This window comes from Diceros bicornis, chromosome 34 (assembly GCF_020826845.1).
Source record: "Diceros bicornis minor isolate mBicDic1 chromosome 34, mDicBic1.mat.cur, whole genome shotgun sequence".
Taxonomy (NCBI): Eukaryota; Metazoa; Chordata; class Mammalia; order Perissodactyla; family Rhinocerotidae; genus Diceros; species Diceros bicornis.
Window position 1 is genome coordinate 11,170,168 of NC_080773.1, and position 17,185 is coordinate 11,187,352.

Genomic DNA, 17,185 nt, shown 5'->3' on the forward strand with positions numbered 1-17,185 from the left:
TAAAGCAACACTAAAATTTTTTTAAAGTATAAATGACATGGTAAAACAGGAGACAAAATGAAATCATATAAAATACTCAATAAAAACCAGAGAAATTGGAAAAAAGGAACAGAGCAAATGGAACAAATAGAAAACAGTTATGAAGATGGTTGATATTAATCCAATTATATAAATATCACATTAAGTGTAAATGGTCTAAACAGACCAGTTGAAATACAGATTGGATAAAAACACCAAGATCCAACTATATGTGTCTACAAGAAACCCACTTCAAACATAAGCATTCGGATAGGTTAAAAGTAAAGAGATGGGAGTGACATTCACGAAAATGGAAGAGTAGGGAACTCTAGGAGTCCATCTCCCCCCAAAAACGGAAAAATCTGGCAAAACTTGTCAGAATCAACCTTACAGGAACCCTGGGAGATAGTCAAATGTTACAATAACCAAGTGAACGCTTAACCAGGAGAGAGGCGACTTGAACACAGTAGGAGACCTATGTGGCATTTTAACTAACCTATTCACAAATCACAAAAGAAACAAAAACTCTAAGGTACTAGGAATAATTCAAACAAAAGCTGTGTGAGAGCGTAATCAAGAAAATGTATTCAGTTTATTAAAGTTCATAAAAGTGCTCCTAAATAAATACCATGCTTAAAAACAGGAAAAGTCAGCATGGTAAAGATGTCGGTTTTCCCAACAGTATCTATAAAATTAATATAACTCCAGTCACAATTCCCAAGAAGTTTTTTCATTCAACTTGTCAAGCCAACCTTCTAATTTATATAAGATGAAAAAAGTGAGATGAGAAAAAACATGGATAGTAAGCTACAATTTATCTAAGAAAGGTGGCATGAATTTACACACAAAAACCATATTTGCTTATATCAAAAAATGGAATATAACCCCCCCAAAACTAAAAAATTTTAAAAACAGTTACTAACAGGAGTAGAGAAGGAACAAGGTGGTAAAGATACAAATAGAATAAAAAATAAGACTTCTCTTTGTTTTGTATATACTTGACTTCATTTTGTATATTTGACTTTCCAACCATCTAAATGTTTTACATAATTATAAAACAAATGTTAAAACAAAAGCTATATCTAAAAATCAAAAGCAAAATAAAACAAATGAACCTAATCATATATCACATTTGTGGCTTAACCACACAGAGAAATTTGTTCTAGGGCCGGCCCCGTGGCTTAGCGGTAAGTGCACGCACTCCGCTGCTGGCGGCCTGGGTTCAGATCCTGGGCACGCACCAACGCACTGCTTCTCTGGCCATGCTGAGGCCGCGTCCCACATACAGCAACTAGAAGGATATGCAACTACGACATACAACTACCTAGTGGGGCTTTGGGGAAAAAGAAATAAATAAATAAAATTATAAAAAAAAAAAAGAAATTTGTTCTAGTTACTTTAAAGCACAATAATTGGACTGTACTTCCCTAGAGGGCTATATGCTAAGGACAAATAGATCTATAAAGAAATGTTAAATTACTTACAGTAGGAATATTATAAGTATTGATAGTATTGCTCTGACACTATCTTATTTATATATACATATATAGATCCATAGATGAATGGATAGATGAGCAATAAAAGATGCAAAAATAAAACCAAAGTAAAAGCCCTGTAATTCTAAATTTTTTAAATTGGAAATAGCAATTTGAACTGATGAAGCCTATTCTGTTAAAAATATATTTCCTGCTATAATATTAATGAACCTTGAAAACATGACAAGTGAAAGAAGTCAATCACAAAAGACCACATATTGTATGATTTCATTTAAATAAAATGTCTGAAATAGACAAATTTAGAAAGACAGCAGAATAGTGATTGATTAAACTTGGGGGAAGAAGGAGAATACGAGATCGACTGCTAATGGGTATGATATTTCTTTTGGGGGGACAAAAAGGCTCTAAAATTGCATTATGGTGATGGGTACACAACCCTGTGAATACGTTTTTTAAAAAAACATTGAATTGTACACTTTAAATGGGTAAAATATACGGTATGTGAATTATGTCTTAATCAAGCTATTAAAAATTTTTTTCAATATATTTTCTAGCTCTCTCCACACACACACACACAAAAGCCTAGAAACAATGACCATGCCAGCAGCAATAAGCACTGTAATTGTGGTCTCAAAATACCATTTCCCAATAAAAAGAATCAGGCCACCATAGAGCAATGCCTGATTTCATGCCTAGGGCCAGAAATGTTCAAAATGATCCTGAAATAACCTGTCATACACTATCAAAGACTTCTGGGGATGTGTTAAAAAGACTCATAAGCCATCTTGAAGAGATAGCCAAAAATGGGAATGTTTGAGCTTCAAAAAGAAAATAACTGCAATGGTTTGAAACATATCAAATGTTAAAATCTATGAGCATGTAATAGTAATAATAACAACTCCTCACTGGGAGGTGCTAGGGAACGAATTCAACAGCCTGAAAACCTATAAAGGGAAAGATTCAATTTATTCTGCCCTTCCTGTACAAACTGTACCTCAAAATAACCAGAGTTGGGGCCGGCCCGTTGGCATAGCAGTTAAGTGCGTGCGCTCTGCTGCTGGCGGCCCAGGTTTGGATCCCGGGCGCGCACCAATGCGCCACTTGTCAGGCCATGCTGTGGCGGCATCTCACATAGGTAGAGGAAGATGGGCACGGATGTTAGCTCAGGGCCAGTCTTCCTCAGCAAAAACAGAAGAAAAAAAAGGAGGACTGGCATGGATGTTAGCTCAGGGCTGATCTTCCTCACCAAAAAAGATAAAAAAATAAATAACCAAAAAGTTGATGAGGAAAATTTTTTCTTTAGGAAAATATTCCAGCTAGTAACTGAAGAAGGAATGATAAAATTCAAACATCAGCATTTTGTAACCCCTACTGAAATAAAGCTAATAATCATCTATGTTTTCTAAAACAAGTATGGTGGTAAAAAGAGGGATTCTTCTATTCTGAAAACATTTGACAACTAACGGGAAAAATATCCTTCTATGTCTCCACCTTACTTCCTCTAGTGTTTCAACCCAACAGTCTTACAACCCCATCAGGAACTTCCATTCCTTCATTCTACCAATTTTTTACTGTCCCTCACCCCCTTCCTATCCTCACTTTTCTACTTACCTGGCCTAAAATCCACAATCACTCAATATAATTAATTCCTGTCAACTTAGACTCCCTTGCCTCTCTCTCACACTATTCCTACTTACTTCTTGAAATTAACACCCTGGTTAAATCCAACTCTCCCCCTACCCTGTCTGTGGCTACAACTGTGCAGACGAACACTGCAGGAGAAAAATCAAACAATCACATGGAACAGGTTCACTTTAATCATGAAAACTAACATCAAGTGGGTCTTTGATGCTGCCTGGAAATCACACTATATTTCTCTACTCTAGTCTCTGCCCCACTTTCCTAAGTGATTATCTTATTCTTTTCCTCTCTCCTCAAACCCCTAACATTTGTTCTTGCTACTTAAGGACATGTCTATAGTATTTCTCCCTTTGTCTCCTGCATCATCAAGTGTCTCTCTCTATTGAATCATTTCAATCAGTATATACAGAGTTACTATATACCCCCTAAGTCCATCTACCATTTCATTTGAGTCCTCCCATTTCAAGAAAAACTTACAGAATTGTCCACACTTGGTATCTCCAATTTTTCTTCTCCAGTTCTCTCTTTGGCCCCATATTCAACTCTTCAGGGTCACCAATGATTTTCATGTTGCTAAATTCAATGTTCCTTCTTCAGTCCTCATTTTACTTGGCCTATCAGCAGCATCTGACATAGTTCTTGTTAAAACACATTCTCCCCTTGGTTTCTAGGATGTCATACTCACCTAATTTTCTTCCAACCACTCTAGCTAGTGCCTTTCGATTTCTTTTGCTGGTTCCTCCTCATTTCCCAGACTCTGTTGGAATGACCCAGAGATAAGTCCTTTACCTCTACATGTTTCTGTCTACACAATTCTCTAAGTGATCTCATCCAGTCTATTGGCTTTAAATATCGTCTATACGCTGATAATTCCCAAATGTATGTCTCCAGCCTAGATCTTAGACCTTTCTTTTAAACTTCAGACTTGTATATCCCACTGCCAACTTACTATCTCCACCTGAATGTCTAATGAGCATCTCACACTTCACATAATATATTCCAAACTGAAATCTCACTATCTCCCTATGCCCCAAGTCAGTTTTTCCTACTTTCTTTCCCTTCTCAGTTAATGATAACTCCATTCTTCAAGTTGCTCAGATAAAAAATATTGTGTCATCTTGTCACACACTCCACATCCGTTCTGTCAGCAAATTATGTCAGCTCTACCTTTAAATTATATCCAGTACAATGACTACTACTCACCATTTTTACTGCTCTGGTCCACGTCACCAACATCTTTTCCCTAGATTACTACAGTAGTCTCCTAATTGGTCTTTCTGCTTCTGCCTTTGTCCCCACTCCCTTCCCCCATTCTTCTTCCCATAGTCCTGTCATCAGAGCAGCCAAAGCAATCCTCCTAAATTGTAAGCAGATAATATCACTCCCATGCTCAGAACTCTCCAACAGCTTCCCATCTCACTCAGAGTAAAAGCTAAGACCATCAGTATGGCCCACAAGGCCCAACCTGATCTGCCCTCCTTCCCTCTACTTACCATTCTTCTCTCATCTCTTATCTCTCTCCCTCTCATTTGCGCTATTTCAGCCACCAGCCTCTTCATTGTTACACTGAGGTTCCCACCTCAGGGCCTTTACAACATTGTTCCCTCTGCTTGGAATAACTTTCTCTCAATTATATGCATAAATAGCTCCTTTACTTCCTTCATATCTTTATTATTACATTTTCAGGATGCCTTCCTGGCTACCCCATCTAAGACTCCAACTCCCATCCCTAACGCTATATATGCTCCTGGTTTACTTTTTCTCTTAGAATTTTTCACTATTTAATATATATTATATTTAACTTACCTCATTTATTATCTGGCCCACAGCAAAGTACCATGATAGCAGGGAGTTCGTCTCTTTCGTTCAATGCTATATCCCAAGCATCTAGAATCGTTCCTGTCACACAGACAGCATTCAATAAATGGTGAGTGGATGAATGAATGAATCCTTAATACAGGAATAATTCTGGAAAAGAAATGTGAAAATAGAACACTGCTTTAGAAAAATACTTTAGAAAACAAAATTCACAAAAAAGATTTTTAAAATGGTTGACTTCAGTAGTAATCAAGCAACTGCAAATTAAATTATTTTACATCTATGAGGTTAACAAAGATTACTAGTACTATTGATATCCATTGTTATCAAGGGTGTCTGAATATAGGCAATCTTATACTATGCCAATAATACTGCAGGTTATTAGAACCTTACAGGAGAGTAATTGGATAGATTTAGGGAGCCTTTAATAAGAGCATACATTGACCTATCAGTTCCATTTCTAGGAATCTGCCCCCTGCCAAAAAAAATTAGGAAATTGCACTATAACATGTACCAAATAGTTGCTGATAAACACATCTTTTACAGTGGCAAGAAGTTGGAAAGAACCAAATTACCCATCAACAGGGGTAAATGCATTAAAATGTATACCATGAAAACCTTTAAAATGATAACATAGATTTGTAATTGTTTAAATGGAAAGATATTAATTGTGTATTGTTAAGTGACAAAGGTAGGTTACAGAACTGTATGTATAAGGTGACTGCAATTTTTAAGCTATTATGCACGTATATAATAATACGTGAATGCATATGTATGTATTTACAGAAAGAGGGGTAAAAAAAGGGAAGCAAATTTTAACAGTGGCTGGTAGAACTATGAATGATTTTTGTTTTCTTTGAACTTTTCTGCGTTTTGCGATTTGGAGCATGGAGTGAGGGGCAAGGAGCATGAAGTTAGTATGCACACAAAACAACGTGGCTAATACACGAAAACAAAATGTAAAATAAATAAATATTAAAATAAAATATTGGGGCTATTGATGTCTCGTATAAAAATATATTTCCAATTACCATAACCGAAGAAATGAAGCACTGGTACATTCTCACAAATCTACACACACCAGCGTACTCGACCTTCTATCCACGGGGTTTCTCATTCACTCACGATCCCACCGTCATGCAAGCTCGCACCCACGTTCTTACTGAAACATAAAGGAAAAGCACATCCACAGAATCCGCTTACACACACGATCTCACGGCCACACTAAGTCACAGACAAATGTCTGGCAAATACAGTCACCTCGTGCCACACGCTCACATCGTCCACACGCCTCTCCCCCCGCCTCGGGAAGCACCCGAGGGGCACAGCCCGCCCGGCATCCTCCAACAACACAGGCACCGGGTCCGCAGGCCCTGCTCTCACTCCGCACAAAAAGGCGCGGCCTCGGAACTCGCGGCTTCCCGAGGACTCACCACCAAGCCCGCGGACACAGGCCCCAGTCCACACCTCAACGTCGCCCAAGGGGCACAGCGGTGCGCGCTGAGGTAGGAGCCGCCAGGGTCGGCGCCGGCTGTGACCGAAGGCAGCACAAGCCTCGGTCCGTTAGGCGCAAGACAACACTTCCCAGAGGCCCCCGCGGCTCCCCGGGGCGGGACTGGCCTTCCTGTTTGCGAGTAGTGGGAATAACCAACGGCGGCATTTAGGGGCGCCCAGATCTGCCCAGGAGGCTCAGCTAGCGTTCTTTGGGAGCGGCCTCCCTTGAGCCCGGCACTCGGAGTCTGGGAGTGCAAGTTGGTGCTGAGAAGACTCTGAAAAGGTCCGCACCTTGCCTGCCCTGGACTACATTTCCCAGAGGCCTTCGCGGCCGACGTCTATTTTTCTGCAAAAAGTCGCTTCCTCCCTACAGTTGACTGGAATCTTCGGCTTCCCGGGGTTATGATGCCTGATCCGTGAAGGAAGCACCGCTGAGTCGGTTTAGTTCCGTCTGGCCCGTGCTGCAGCCGGGACTGGACTTCAGCCGGGTGAAGATGGGGAAAAATCAGGGGCCTGTGGCCGGACAAGCCGGCCAGCCGGAGCCTCAAGCTCCTGGCGGCAGTCCGAAAAGGGAGGAGTAGCATTGTGTGACCATGTGGGAGATTTCGGCTCTGGAATTAGGGGTGGAGAGTTCTATGGGGTCGAGAGATTCTGCGGTCCAGTGACTTTTGGGATCGTGCGAAATCGCAGCTGTTTATGTGACCATTGTCGCGTCGTATGTTTTTCTGCCCGTTTGATTCTGACCCTGCAGTTTTGTCAGAGACAGTGTGCTTGTGTGAATTCTTTGTGTGTGTTTCTGCTTTTCTGACTGTCCCCTTGTTACAGTATTGAAACTTACAAAGTTAAGTCAATAAGCCAGTCACTAAAATATTAAATGGGAGAAATTATAGAGATTTGTGAGTCTGTTTTACTGAAACACCCACACCCGTGCTTTTTGACTCTGTGTTACCCCACATCCGATGTGTGTTATATAGACAAAGGTGATACAGGGAATTTAGAAAGACATTGTTGAAGAAGGCAAAGACATTGAGCCATCGAATGAAAGTTCATGTCAAGAATTCAAAGTAGCCTCAACATCAGGAGTGAAAAGTGTTAAGTGGGAAAGTAGAGAAGTAACCAGGAGCAAAACCCTAAGAATCTAGCAAACCAGACTATGTGTCCCTCCTGCCCTAAAGACCTGATTCTTTTTTCAGCATTTCATAGGGGTTCTGCTCTGACTTCAGAAGAATTAAAAAGCAATTGGCATTGAAAGTTGAAGACTCATTGCAATAATTTTGCAATAGTGACTAAAAAGGAGAAAATATCTATGAAAACACTAGCCTACGCTTTTGTGCTGTGGTATGTTGGCAAAGAGAACAAAAAGCTGCAGACCACAGCATGCGAAATATCAGGAACTTGTAGTCGCTGAAGGTATCAGAGAAGCTTCTGGCTCATAAGCTTCTATGAAGCCCCAAGGACTAAATTATCCCTCGGATGCAGTAGAAGGTAATCTTCCTTTCATAGCCTTCCTTTCACTAGATGATAATGGGCACTGTTTCAGAGTAGTGTGAGTCCATGTCTGGGAAGGGACAAGAAAATCCCCGTCAAACACCACATAGAACATGTCTTCCAAATAAGTTTTGCTTATTTGTCTCATGTGTCTTTACCAACAGTGAATTTTTTTCTGTCTATTGTAAGAATTATTTTTGCTTATCATTTTATTCACAGGTGAGAAAAGAACAGAGTTGGTCGTTCTATGTCCGTCCAGCTTCCTGATTTCATTTTTTATACTTGTAGATTTGTCTGTTTCTCCTTTTATTTCTGTTAAACTTTGCTTTATATATTTTGAAGCTCTCTTATTGCGTGATACATATTTAGAGTCGTGATAGCTTCTTGTTGGATTGATCCAACAGGAAATTAAGGAATTTACCCTTTATTTATAATATTGCTTTTTGTCTTATTCTATTTTGATATTACTATAGCTTCACCATGCTTTTAGCTAGTGCGTGGTTTATCTTTTTCTACTCTTTTAATTTTAACCTTTCTGTTTTATTTTTCATGTGTCTCATTAAACTGCATTATTTTAAATAAATATGACAATCTTACTCTTTAATTTGACATATTTAGTGAATTTACATTTAGTGTAGTTGGGTTTTGGTCTACCACCTTAGAATTTGTTTTCTTTTTGGCCTAGCTTTTTAAAAATTTGAACTTTTTATTTTGAGGTAATTCTAGATTCTCATGCAGTTGTATGAAATAATTCAGAGACATCCATGTACACTGTATCCAGTTTCCCCCAGTGGGAATGTTACCCAACCAAGTGGACTCACCTGGTGACTTAAATAAGTTCTATACCAGTGGAAGTTGTCTCACGAAGTAAAGTGTATTTGCAGCAAATAGGAGGCCGTGAGAAATCATTTCCAAAGTCATGATGTCCTGGAACAAAGGGAAGCAGGAACTTCTATTTCAGTTGGGGAATGAATATTCAAAAGAGAGAGGCGGGTATTCGCTTGCACAGGCTCAGTTGGAAAACATGCTTCCACATAATGAGGCCCTAGCTCCTCCTGGAGAGATCTTTGCATTAAAAATAAGGCAAAGGTCATGGGCATAGCTCCTGTGGTGAGGCTTGGTCAGTTTCAGGATAGCTGGTGGTTACATCTCCTTAACATACAAAAGGAAAAGAAACAACTTGGAAAAAGTTAATTGCTTCTAAATCCACCTTTGAGTTTCTCCAGGCACCTAGACTGTGACAGTAACATCTTGCAAAACTATATACAGTGTCGCAACCTGGGTATTGACATTGATACAGTCAAAATTTAGAATATTCCCATCATCACAGGGATCCTTCTTGTTGTCCTTTTATAGCCACACCCACTTCCCTCCTGCCCCCAACGCTCTCCTTAAGGCCTGGCACCCCTAATCTGTTCTCCATCTCTATATTTTCACGTTTCAAGAATATTACATAAATGGAATCATAAAGTATGTCATTTGGGTATTGGCTTTTTCACTCAGCATAATTCCCTGGATATTCATACATGTTGTTACATGTGTAAGTAATTCATTCCTTTTATGGCTGAGTGGTATTCCACGTGGCAATACCACAGTTCGTTTAGCCATTCACTCATTGGAGGACATATGGGTTGTTTCCAGCTTTTGACTGATATAACTAAAGCTGCTTACGTTCGTGTACAGTTTTTTGTGTGAACATAAATTTTCATTTCTTTTGGGTAAACACCTAGAAGAGTTTTAGAAGGAATTTGTCAATTTATGCCAAAAAGAAGTGTACCTATCTAGGATTTTGATTGAGATTGTGTTGAGTATATAGGTCAATTTGGGGAGAATTGATCTCTTTCAAATGGTGAATCTTATGACCCATGAACACAATATATATCTCCATTTACCTAGATCTTTAATTTCTCTCAGTAGTATTTTGTAGTTTTTAATGTAGAGGTAATGAATCTTTTGTCAGATTTACTCCTAAGTATTTCAGAGTTTTGATGCTATTGTAAATGGTACTTTTTTAAATTTCATTTTCCAATTGTTCATTGCCAGTATATAGAATTACAATTGATTTTTGTATCTTGTAGTCTGTTACCTTGCTAAACTCACTTAGTATTTCTACTAGAGTTCTGGAGGTTCCATTGGATTTTCTACATAGGTGATCATGTCATCTGTGAAAAAAGACTGTGGTACCTATTCCTATCTATTGTGACTAGTGTACCTGTTTCTATTCCAATCTGCAGGTATGGACCCCCACCCCAAATTTGGTTGGGATGTTGAGACTGATGACGCCCCACACACACGCCAAGAGGGTATGAAACGTTTTCTTATTCACGCAATGAAGCTTTCTAGGGAAAGCAGAGCTGGCTTCCCAAGAAAGTCTGCAAATAGTTTGCAAGAGCAGGGAAAGGAAATTGGCATGGAGTTTTTATGGCAGAGGCTTACTTGGTTTAAATCTCCTGCTAGTGCCAAAGGAGGGAGCACCTGAGCTTGCCCAGATATGGGGCACAAGAGAAAGAAGGAGGAGTGAGCCTTAAAAGCCATGTGCAGCTTCGTCTGCTGCTCCTAGTGCTGTTTGTGTGCGGACCTGGTGAAGCAGCAGCTGAGGAGACGCAGGAGCTCTCCACGGCTGAGGAAGAGCCTGAGGAAGGAGTCAAGACTGAGAACAATGATCCTATTAATTTGAAGGTGGCAGAGCAGGGTGGTCCTGTGAGGCAGTTTAAGATTAAGAGGCATACACCACTTCATAAACTAATGAAAGCCTGTTGTGAATGGCAGGGTTTGTCAACGAGGCAGATCAGATTCCAATTTGATGGGGAGCCAATCAATGAAACAAGCACACCTGCTCAGTTGGAAATGGAGGCTGAAGATACAATTGATGTGTTCCAGCAGCAGACAAGAGGTGTCTACTAAAAAAGGAACCTGCTGTGGCTTAGCGGGTAAGTGCGCGCGCTCTGCTGCTGGCAGCCGGGGTTCGGATCCCCGGCGCGCACCGACGCACCACATCTCCAGCCATGCTGAGGCCGCGTTCCACATACAGCAACTAGAAGGATGTACAACTATGACATACAACTATCTATTGGGGCTTTGGGGGGAAAATAAATAAATAAAACTATAAAAAAAGAAAAAAAAAGGAACCTGCTACTCTACTCCAGAACTGCTCCTCTGGACCAAGAGGACATTCTCAATTAGAAAAATGCTGTTTGGTTCCACCACATCCTGACTACTACAGTGTAGTTTTCTCTAGTCTTTCATTTTGCCTTTCCCCATTCCTTTATCGTACATGAAGTAACTGGTGTATGTGCACAAGCATATTTTTTTTAAACTAAATAGCCAATGGTATGTTTTGATCGACATCAGATGGAGATGGGATGGGGAAAAATACTGGTTCTGTGAAAATACTCCCTTTCCGTTTGCGGCTGGGAGCTGCTCCTTCGGCTCTTCTCTTTATATTCCAGTAAGTTATTATACTCTCACTGTTTCACAAAAAAGAACATAAAAATACTTGCGTACCTTGTTCGACTGGAGAGTTTTCATGTTTTTCACTTATCATTGTAAAACCAAGGACGATTTTATAACTTGTTTTTTTCTTTTGTTTTTTTTGTTTTGTTTTGTTGATTGCAGTAACATTGGTTTATAACAGTGTATAAATTTCAGGTGTACATCATTATACTTCTATTTCTGCGTAGATTACATCATGTTCACCACCCAAATACCAATTACAACCCATCACCACACACATGTGCCAAATTATCCCTTTCGCCCTCCTTCCTCCCCCCATCCCCTCTGGTAACCACCAATCCAATCTCTGTCTCTATGTGTTTGTTTATTGTTGTTATTATCTACTACTTAATGAAGGAAATCATATGGTATTTGACCTTCTCCCTCTGACTTATTTCGCTTTGCATAATACCCTCAATGTCCATCCATGTTGTCACAAATGGCTGGATTTCATCGTTTCTTATGGCTGAGTAGTATTCCATTGTGTATATATGCCACATCTTCTTTATAAATTCGTCCCTTGATGGGCACTTAGGTTGCTTCCAAGTCTTGGCTATTGTGAATAACGCTGCAATCTTTGCACATTGGTGTTTTCAAGTTCTTTGGATAAATACCCAGCAGTGGAATAGCTGGATCATATGGTAGTTCTATCCTTGATTTTTTGAGGACTCTCCATACTGTTTTCCATAGTGGCTGCACCAGTTTGCACTCCCACCAGCAGTGTATGAGAGTTCCCTTCTCTCCACATCCTCTCCAACACGTGTTGTTTCCTGTCTTGTTAATTATAGCCATTCTGACGGGCGTGAGGTGAAATCTCCTCGTAGTTTTGATTTGCATTTCCCTGATAGTATAACTTGGTTTTTGTATGTAGCTGTCATATGTAGGGCAATCCGTATCTAAGTAGGGGTAAATTAAAAGAAATGAATCCTAGATAGTTTTCTCTTCAAGTCAAACATCTTGTTGTTTAAATAAACTTCTTTCTTAAAAAACAGCACCTTTGAGTAGCAAAACATCAAAAAATGGAATCAGACTCTTCATTACACTATCAAATCTGTATGCTATTTATTTATCTTTCCTGATCTCACTGGCTAAAACCTTCAATACAAAATTGACTAGAAGTGCGGACAGTGGATATCTTTGTCGTGTACCTGATCTTAGAGGGAAGGTATTCAGTTTTGTATTATTAAGTGACATGGGAGCTGAAGGGTTTTGGTAGATGGCCTTCATTGGATTGAGGAAGAATTTTTTCTTTTTCTAGTTCACTAAGTGTTTATATCAGGAATGGATGCTGAATTTTGTCAAATGCTTTTTCTGCATCTGTTGAGATGGTAATATTGTTTTTCTCTTTTAGTTTGTTAATATGTTGAATTACACTGGGCTTCAAATCTTAAACCAATCTTATATTCCTGGGATAAACACCACTTGGCCATTGTGCATGATCATTTTTATAAATTGTTGGGTTCAATTTGCTAAAATTTTATTAAAAGAATTTTTTGCAAATAGGATCATGAGGGATATTGGTCTGCAGTTTTTTGGGGAGTAATGTTTCTGTCTCTATAACTCATAAAATGAGTTGGGAAGAATTTCCCTCTTTTCTCTATTCTGGAAGACTATATAGAATTGTTATAATTTCTCCCTTAAATGCTTAATAGAATTTTAAATGTTTAATAGAAATTAAAATTAACTAGAAATATCTAATAGAATTTACCAATGAAGTCATCTGGGCCTGGTGGTTTTTTGTAGGAAGGTTTTTAATTACAAATTCAATTTATTTTATAGATATAGGGCTATTCAAGTTGACTCCTTCTTCTTTAGTTAGGCTTGATAGTTTGTGTCTGTCAAGAAATCTTTCTATTTCACCTAAATTGTTTAATGTATTAGATTAAAGTTGCTATGATATACTTCGTTATCCTTTTAACATTTGTAGAATTGGTAGTGATGTCACCTCTCTCATTCCTGATGTGGGTATTTTATGTTATCTCCCTTTCTTTCCTGATCAGTCTGGCTAGAGTTTCATCATCTTTATCAATCTCAAAGAACTAGCTTTTGGTTCCATTGATTTTTCTTTATTTTTCTGTTTTCTATTTCATTGGTTTCTGCTCTGATCTTTATGATTTTCTTTGTTTTGCTTACTCTGTGTTTAATTTGCTCTTCTTTTTCTGGTTTCTTAAAGTGGAAGATGAAGTCATCGATTTGAGACCTTTCTTCTTTACTAATACAGGTATGTAGTTCTATAAATTTCCCCGAATACTGCTTCAGTAGCATCCCATAATTTCTATATAATGTGTTGTGATTTTCTTTCAGTTCAAAATACTTTCTAATTTCCTTTTTGATTTCTTCTTTAGTCTATGGGTTATTTAGAAATGTGTGTGTGTCTAAATATTAGGGAATTATCCAGATATCTTTCAGTTATTGATTTCTAATTTAATTTCATTGTGGAAAGATGCTTGTTTTGCAGCCCAGAATATATTCTATCTTTGTAAACGTTCCATGTGCAATTGAAAAAAGTGAGTATTTTTTGCTGTTGTTGGTTGCAATGCTCCATAAATATCAATTATTAGGTCAAATGATGGTGTTTTTTAAATCTTCTATATTTTAACTGATTTTCTGTCTACTTATTCTAGTAATTACTGAGAGCGGTACTAGAATCTCTGACATGATTGTGGATTTGTCTCTTTCTCCTTCCAGTTTTATCAGTTTTTGTTTCTTGTATTTTGGTGCAATTATTAGGTACATAAACATTTACAATTATTGCCTCTTGAATAACTGACCACTTTATTATTATGAAATAATCTTCATTATCCCAGTAATATTTTTTGCTCGGAAATCTACTTTGTAGATATTAATACAGCCACTCCAGCTTTCTTTTTTTTTAACAGCTTTATTGAGATTAAATTCACCACCAATTTACCCATTTACAGTACAATTCAATTATTTTTGGTATATTACATTATTAAATTTTTATATTATTGTAAAACATATATAACATAAAATTTGCCATTTTAATTTTTTTGTGTGTGTGTGAGGAAGGTTAGCCCTGAGCTAACATCCGATACCAATCCTCCTCTTTTTGCTGAGGAAGATCGGCCCTGGGCTAACATCTCTGCCCATCTTCCTCTACTTTTATATGGGACACCGCCACAGCACGGCTTGACAAGTGGTACGTCACTCCGTGCCTGGGATCCAAACATATGAACCCTGGGCCGCTGAAGCGGAGTCCGTGCACGTAACTGCTATGCCACCAGGCTGGCCCCACAATTTTTAAGTGTACAATTCAGTGGCATTAAGTACATTCACAATGTTGTGCAATCACCACCATTATCTATTTCCAAATCTTCATCACCCCAAATGGAAACTTTGTAACCACTAAGCAATAACTCCCAATTCCTCCATCTCCCCAGCCCCTGGTAACCTCCAATCTATTTTCTTTCTCTATGAATTTGCCTAATCCAGATATTTCATTTAAGCAGAATAATACAATATTTGTCCTTTTATGTATGGCTTATTTCACTTTGCATAAGTTTTTCAAGGTTCATCTACGATGTAGCGGGTATTAGAACTTTCTTCTTCTTCTTCTTTTTTTTGAGGAAGATTAGCCCTGAGCTAACATCTGTTGCTAATCCTCCTCTTTTTTGCTGAGGAAGATTGGCCCTGGGCTAACATCCATGCCCATCTTCCTCTACTTTATATAGGATGCCGCCACAGCATGGCTTGATAAGTGGTGGGTAAGTCCGCACCCAGGATCCAAACCTGCGAACCCTGGGCCGCTGAAGCAGAGCAAGCAACTTCAAGGCTACGCCACCAGGCCGGCCCCAGAGAACTTTATTCTTTTTTATGGCTGAATGATATTCCATTTTATGTATATATACCATATTTTGCTTATCCATTCACCTGTCAATGGACACTTGGGTTGTTTCCACTTTTTGGCTATTTTGCATAACGCTGCAATGAACATTGGAATACAAGTATTTGTTCAAGTCCCTGCTTTCAATTCCTTTGAGTGTATACCTAAGAGTAGAATTGCTGGGTCATAGAGGAATTCTATGCTATGCTTTTTGAGGAACTGCCAGTCTGTTTTCCATAGCAGCTGCACCATGTTATATTCTCACCATCATTGTACAAGGGTTCCAAGTTCTACACATCCTCACCAACATTTATTTTCAGTTATTTTGATAATACCCATCCTAGTAGGTGTAAAGTGGTATCTCATAGTTTTATTTGCATTTCCCTAATTACTCATGATGTTGAGCATTTTTTTATGTGTTTATCGGCCATTTGTATATCTTTGGAGAAACATATATTCAAGTCTTTGCTCATTTTTGAATTGGATTGTCTTTTTGTTCTTGAGTTTTAGGAGTTCTTTATATACTCTGGATATTAAACCCTTATCAGATATATTATTTACAAATATTTTCACCCATTCTGTAGGTTGTCTTTTTACTTTCTTGATAATGTCCTTCGAAGTACAAAAGTTTTTAATTTTGATGAAGTCCAATTTATCTATTTTTTCTTTGGTTGCTTATGCCTTTGGTGTCACATCTAAGAATCCTCGGGGCTGGCCTCATGGCTTAGCGGTTTAGTGCGTGTGCTCCACTACTGGCGTCCCGGGTCGGATCCCGGGCACGCTAGTGGCGGCCTGGGTTCAGATCCCAGGCGCGCACCGACGCACCGCTTGTCTGGCCATGCTGAGGCCGCGTCCCACATACAGCAACTAGAAGGATGTGCAACTATGACATACAACTATCTACTGGGGCTTTGGGGAGAAAAAAAAAGGAGGAGGATTGGCAATAGATGTTAGCTCAGAGCAGGTCTTCCTCAGCAAAAAGAGGATTGGCATGGATGTTAGCTCAGGGCTGATCTTCCTCACACACACACACAAAATAAATAAAAAAATAAGAATCCACTTCCAAAGCCGAGGACACTCCAGCTTTCTTTACACAGCGTTAGCACAGTGTGTCTTTTTCCATCCTTGTGCTTTTAACCTATTGGTATAGTTATATTTAAAGTGAATTTCTCATAGGCAGCATTTGGTCGAGTCCTGCTTTTTTATCCGGATCTGCCACTCAGTGCCTCTTAATTGGGATGTTCAGATCATTTATATTTAATCTGATTATTGATATAAACCTTCCATTTGGCGATTTGTTTCCTGTCTGTTATTTGTTCCCTTTTCTTCTTTCTGACTTCTTTTGGACTGAATATTTTTTATGATTCCATTTTCTCTCCTTTGTTGGATTATTAGCTATAACTCTTTGTTTTTTTAGTTTAGTGGTTGCTTTAAGGCTTAGAATATACCTCTTTTACTTATCACAGTGTTCGTTCAAGTGATATCACATAGAATATAGGAACCTTACAATAGTCTATTTCCATTTCCTTCCCTTTTCCTGGCCTTTGTGCTATTGTCATACGATTAGCTTCTATGTATGTATACAGGTAGATGGATAGATATAAAACCTTAACTACATTGTTTTTATTTTTGTTTAAATAGTACTTTATCTTTCGTTGAGATTTAAATAATAAGAAAATAGTCTTACATGTTTACGCTGTAGTTACCATCTCCAAGGCTCTTCATTCTTTTGTGTAGATCCAGGTTTCTATTTGTTATCCAATTACACATATATTAGGCCTCTTAAAGTCACCCTTCAACTCACTAATATTCCACTCACTATTTTTAAGTTGACTTTCTCTGTGTCTATCCCAGCACCTCAGCATCTGGCACACAGTTAGGTGCTTTCTAATCA

At 38.6% G+C, this 17,185-nt stretch overlaps 2 protein-coding genes across 2 annotated transcripts in view; one reads left to right on the forward strand and one right to left on the reverse strand.

The window, feature by feature from the left end:
• The window catches only part of LOC131396782 (zinc finger protein 569), a 48,974-nt gene extending 42,326 nt beyond the window's left edge, over nt 1-6,648 (reverse strand). Inside the window, exons 1-2 of the mRNA XM_058529178.1 lie at nt 6,407-6,648; nt 4,962-5,123 (exon numbers count right to left, since the gene is read on the reverse strand). The gene's annotated coding sequence lies outside the window, so the exon portion shown is untranslated. The remainder of the gene's footprint in view (nt 1-4,961; nt 5,124-6,406) is intronic.
• A 412-nt stretch (nt 6,649-7,060) lies between these two features.
• On the forward strand, nt 7,061-10,940 carry LOC131397958 (small ubiquitin-related modifier 2-like). Its single transcript, XM_058531053.1, has 2 exons — nt 7,061-7,123; nt 10,413-10,940. Exons 1-2 carry the CDS (start codon nt 7,061-7,063, stop codon nt 10,857-10,859), a joined length of 510 nt encoding a protein of 169 aa, XP_058387036.1. The 3' UTR covers nt 10,860-10,940.
• The last annotated feature ends 6,245 nt before the right edge of the window (nt 10,941-17,185 follow it).